At 36.8% G+C, this 5,959-nt stretch overlaps 1 protein-coding gene across 1 annotated transcript; it reads right to left on the reverse strand.

Moving 5' to 3' along the window:
* Window positions 1-2,768: 2,768 nt before the first annotated feature.
* LOC111883666 (phosphoglycolate phosphatase 2) lies at window positions 2,769-5,388 on the reverse strand. The gene is made up of 11 exons (XM_023879988.2): window positions 5,146-5,388; window positions 4,866-4,933; window positions 4,500-4,592; window positions 4,341-4,412; window positions 4,181-4,252; window positions 4,046-4,105; window positions 3,902-3,954; window positions 3,730-3,827; window positions 3,530-3,629; window positions 3,342-3,445; window positions 2,769-3,196 (listed from the first exon to the last, which is right to left on the reverse strand). The coding sequence occupies exons 1-11, from the start codon at window positions 5,243-5,245 to the stop codon at window positions 3,096-3,098; spliced, it is 921 nt and encodes a 306-aa protein (XP_023735756.1). The 5' UTR covers window positions 5,246-5,388; the 3' UTR covers window positions 2,769-3,095.
* Between the last annotated feature and the right edge of the window lie 571 nt (window positions 5,389-5,959).

Genomic DNA, 5,959 nt, shown 5'->3' on the forward strand with positions numbered 1-5,959 from the left:
CTAAGATGCAAGATCATGAGTTTGAATAGATTAGGAGGAGATTTTTGATGAAATGAAGTAGTTAGATCATGGATTTAAGCATGAACTTACCTTATATGATGACTCTTAGGGAAAATCCCACTTGAAAACTCTTAAATCTCAAAAATTTGATGAAGAAGTGAAGGACTTGTAGTGTGTTCTTAAGAGTGTTTAATTGAAAGAAAATTGTGTGTGTGTGGTACTCTCGACCGAAGAAGAAAAAAAGGAGAAGAGAGAGAGTGAAGTGATAGGTACTTGGAAATATGAGATGTTGCATGGATATCCTATGTGTAATTGTGAGGTGGCAAGGAGAAAAGTCAACTCGTTTCTCCCATTTGTGTAGTTGGGCCGAGAAAAGGAGAAGAAAGAAAAGAAATTGGGCCTTTTTGTGCTTAAGTCCATAATTTGGCCCAATTGGATGATTTTTGTCCCGGTTGGTCTTTGGGGAGGGTTTCACGGCCCAAAATAAATCAAGGAATGATTTTTATGGCTCATTAGGGCTAACTAGGTTAGTTATGGCCTAATAAGGTCCATTAGGGTAATTTATTTCATTCTAGACCCAATATGGCCCAAATTATTAAAATAAATGGAAGTGGGTCCAATTAGAGCCCATTTAAGAGTTCTAAGCCCAAAATAGTCAAATTGGAAGCTTATTGGCCCATTAAGCCTAATATGGAAGTCCTAGTTCCAAAATGGACTTAAACCGGGATTTACAGGGTTTCCAATTCTTTGTTGACTATTTGCAGTGCTTGTATAAAGTGTTTGATGGAAGTTTTGTTGTTATTGAATAAGCATCATACATGCTTTCACAATTTTTTTGGTTCACAATTGTTATCATTGTTGTTGTTAAAAAGCATCAAAATTCCTAGTTGTGACAGTATGAGGCATGCAAGGGCATAAAGTTGCCAACTTTATGCCTTAGGACATCTTTTCAGACTTAGATCTAGCTTTGGACGTGAAGGATTCGAGTATTAAGCACTTAATGGAAAGAGTGCTTAAAATGGTTGTACGTTGGGTGTAATTGGTTGTACGAGGCGCGTAGTCCCTAAACCTTCAGTACGCTGCGCGTACCAGGGTGGTACGTTGGGCGTACGTAGCTCAGTTGGGCCCTAAGCTGTTTTGGGTCTTTGGACCTTTGGGCATCATTTGGTTGTTGGGCTTGATTGGATTATGTGAGTTAGAGGCCTTTTCATCTGTTTGGGTCGTGGACTTATCGGTTGGGCCTTATTGGGCCAAGGGGCCCATTAAGGATATTGGACTTGGACTTTAGGGCCCATTTGCAAGAAAAGAGTAATTGGGCCTTTGGGGTAGAGTTTGAAGGTTGGGCCTTTCCTTGGGTAATTTAAGGTCTTATCATTGATTATATTATTATTGTTATTATTCAGCTCGGGAGGTTGCGGATTGTTAGGAGGACAATTTTCGTATTCATTGGACGGAGGTGAGTCTTCTCACCATACCTATAGGTCTACGGCACCAAGGGCGGCCCATTATGTGAACATGTTATGTGTGTGTTATTCATTTATGAATTGATATGTTATGTGATATTATGTTGGTATGGAAGACCCCGAGGGGAGCCCGAGGCATTGGATATAAGACCATGTAGGGGAGCCTATGGCATTCCTAGGTAAAGACCATGTGGGGTAGCCCATGTCATTGGATGTACGGCCATGTGGGGTAGCTCATGGCAGTTCTAGGTAAAGACCATGTAGGGTATCCCATGACATTCTTGCTGAATCGTATTACATGGTTTTTGTGGCATGATTATAGCTTTACTAACTATCAGAATATGTGTATGTGAATGTTTGTGGTATGCTCTGGGAAATTCACTAAGCATTTCCCTTACAGGTTGTTGATTTGTTTCAGGTACTCTTGAGCCCCAAAGGCAAAGGCAAGGCGTGATGGCGTGGCATGCACTATATCTCTCTTTTTAGTGTTTGGGACCCTCTGATGTTTTTTTATTAAAAGAGAGAGAGAGAGAGAGAGAGAGAGAGAGAGAGAGAGAGAGAGAACAATGAACAATGATGTAATGAATGTGGATTTGAAAACAAATGTCTTGGGAATTTATGGTTTATGAGATTGGTTTTGATTAACTAAAAATGAAAATTTTCTTTGGAAAAATTGGGTCGTTACGGAGCATGTCAATATGAAACATCGCGATGTAAATTTCATGGTAGGCGAACAGGTGTATGTTAAATTAAAATTGTATCGACAACTATCGGTGACAAAAAGAATTCATCAGAAATTGGTTGATCGTTTCTTTCTTCCCTTCAAAATTGCAGTTGAGGTGGGCCGGCCGCATACAAAATGGAGTTACAACCAATATCCAAGATTCACCATGTGTTTCATTAAAAAAAAAAAGCAATATAGGGCTTACGGAATCAACTATGCCACCAGAGTTGGATTTAAGTGATGCGAAATAGTGATTCCTATGGCTATTTCGGCAACACAACACTGTCCAGGAACAACATGACCGGTCGAACAATGGTTGGTCCAATAGCAAGGGGGAACAATTGAGGACAAGACTTTGTTTGAACGAGGGAGTAAAGATGTGAATTCATAATTGTTGGGCCATGACCCAAATAAACCAAGGGTATTCCATGGCTAGAGGGGCAAAATAAAGAAAGTGGCTAGAAAAGTTGTTAGAGAGCTCGGTTTTTAAAAAGCTGAAGGATTTTTCCCAAACAACCAGATGATTGGAACATTAAAATTGGGATCTTCAATGCTCATACTACTACAATGGAGACAAAACAAACCATAAGTTCATTACATTCATCAATATTAAATTAATCTTAACTACAATTCCAATTCAAAAAGCAACATAAATACCCAAGTGTGTGATCAAATGTTGAACGCTAAATGATGGGCGTAGGCCTATTTGAGGCATTAAATACGCGAACGTTGCTAGTTTTCGCTAATTTTCAAAAGAAAAAAAAAATACATGAAAACAGAAGGAACACACAAGGGTCTGTTTGTATTATTTCTTGTATACAGATATTCTTTCTGCACACAGTTTGTATTTCTTCATTTTCTCTTGGGGTTGATACTTTGATAGGTTAGCCTTAGCCATGATTTTTTATTCATGATTTTAGTAGATCAAAAATGTCTGAAATCTGGTTTGTGTAAATTTGTGGTTGAATACGATTTGAGGGGTCTTGTAGTGTTGACTGGCTTGTCACACCTGCAACCATTATTAACATATCTATTAAATAGAAAATTCTACCTAACTATAGCAAGGTCATCGATCCACAAGATGCTAATACGAAAAAGAAATTGTATAATTGCGTTAAAAGATGTGAATAATGTTCTAATAGATTAAAATGGACCTGAAAGAACAAGAAGTGTTCTGCAGCCAGCATTTTGTCCAAATAAAATGTCAGTGTCTAATCTGTCACCTACCATGCACATTCTAGATGTGGGAATATTGTATCTGCAAAGTCAACTCAACAGTCAACAGTCAACATAACATACATACTTCTGAAAATAGAAAATGAAGTTGATTGGCTAGACTTACTTCTTTTGTAAGAAGTCCATCAAAAAGGTTGATGGTTTTCCAACTACAATTGGTTCTTTCTCTGTTGCCCCACACACCGCAGCAACCATACACCCAGCACCTAACAATACAATAACATTGCAACACTCAACACTTAAAATTACCATATTGCCCTTAAAAAAGTGGGACAGAGTGCATGCAAAAGACGTAAATGCCCTTACCTGGCCATTCTTGTAAATCAGTCATATTGCCAGTGGCATCACGGTTGGTAGCAATGAAAATGCATCCTGGATTCTCACGTATGCAAAGAGTTGCATATCTGCACATTACACACCACTTTTAACAATTTATTTAACTTCATATAAAAAGCGATGACTAATCTTTCTTACTTACTGTAGTTTGTAATAGTTTAAATTCGGATCAATCCCCACCACAACTGCTCCAACCTAGAATCATCAATTTAATTTTTTTTTTAAAAAAAGGTAATATTATTAAGGAGGAAAAGAAAATTGTTTAGAATGATTAAGGACAAGTTACATTTTTATCATGCTCAAAGAGAGTGTTTGCTTTAAGCTGCACAGTTTTTGCCCCATCTTCCTGCAGATCCATATATAATATAATATATTTAAAGTCAACAATGAAGAAAGGGAATTAAGACAAGTAAATGCTTACTGGACCACCATGCCCAGTAAATCCAGCAAGTTTTAGCTCTTCCAATATGCCTTCCCCACCTATTACATACACCTACACCAACATATATAATGGATTACTTTGAGATCACAACATAAATCTTGAAAAACAAGATCTGTAATAAAAACTTGTAAATACTGACATTCTTCTGTGGAGGAAATTCATTGACTTTCAAGTACATGGCTGCAGCAAATGAAGAAGAAAATATCTCCTCCTGCAATTAACCACTATCAGGCTGAGTATTGCATTCGCTTACAAGTTACAACTCAGGCAACATAATGGAACATAACAATTAACAAACCTCAGTAACTGGGATTCCAAGGGATTGGAACTTGTGAGCATATTGTTTTCTAGACTTCATTGAATTATTTGTTACAAAAACCAACTTCTTCCCCTGTAATATCATAAGCTATGAAAACTTATATATCCAACTTCAACAACAAGAGCAACCACAAAAATCTTGAGATTATCACAACTCTAAGATTATTTCATTTATCACATAAAAAAAGAGCATATCAATCGATAGCAGGTTGATAGATATGAAAAGTGTCCATTTCATCTTAGATCATAGTCATTGTACACTTGACAGATGTTTAATCAATACACTTTTTTTCGCAAAAAAAAAAATAATAAATTGATTAAATTAATACACTGGGAAATTTACGACCTTTGATCTAAGCAACTCCAATGTTTCCGGAACGCCATCAATCAGTGTATCTCCCTTCCATATTACACCTAATCATTAACACAAACTCACAGCATTATTAACATATCAATGATTCGTAATACGTAGTATTCCCTGTTCTAGATAATCAATGAATAAGCTACAGTTTCATTAAGAAGTTGGTGTCAAACTGTGGTAGTAGATTGACATCAAAACCTTTCTTCGAAGAGAGTATTTCATAAAGGCAAACATATTGGAGCAAGAAATAAAGAGACAAACGTACCATCGCAGTCGAGGAGGAAAGCATCCACTGAATCCAAGAGTTCCCGGGCGTTGGTGAGAGATAGAGGCTGGCAAGCTGCTGTTGATTCAACGTCAGCCATGATTGATGATTGGTAACTTCACTCGCCGAGAAGAAGAAGAAAGAATTTAATGGAGAAAAGTAATGGCGTCAATTGTGAAGCGATTACGAATATTCCCACTTTCTTGTTTACAACTGAGCGAACGGGTGGGTCACTTTTTCTTTCAGCTGCACCTTCACACTAAAACCGATCTTATTTAATATTGTATTTATAAAATTATAAAATATTATATTCATTATGCACGTTAGATTCGACATGTCTCCTTTTTTTCATTTGTTTTTTAAATTATTTTTTCTTGAACTTTTTTTTATAACAAAATTATGGAAATTGTATTGTCGTTTGTTGAAAATTGTTATTTTGGTCCAAAAATATTTAAACTGATATCATAGGTCCAAACTTTTCATTTTGAGGAGTTTGGTCCAATGACTTAACTTTCGTCTCTTTTTCCCCGTTAACATAGGTTTAACTTGTCAAATTGAGGGTACTTTGATCATTCCCTTTTATTTAATTAATAAATTAGAGTACGCATTCCCTTACCGTTATACATATATGATCGAGCCTCATTTGCATTTGTAGTCCTTAATCTTCAGTTAGTTGATTCACTTTCTTTCGTCAAAGAGTGAGGATCAAGAACCCTAGTAAAGCCATGTACCAAATCGATTCCTAATTCAAGGTTGTGGTTCGAAGATCAGTCATCATAAGGCTTATGGTCTTTGAATAGGTGAGATCTAGGCC

The sequence above is a fragment of the Lactuca sativa genome, chromosome 1 (genome assembly GCF_002870075.4).
Source record: "Lactuca sativa cultivar Salinas chromosome 1, Lsat_Salinas_v11, whole genome shotgun sequence".
Lineage (NCBI taxonomy): Eukaryota > Viridiplantae > Streptophyta > Magnoliopsida > Asterales > Asteraceae > Lactuca > Lactuca sativa.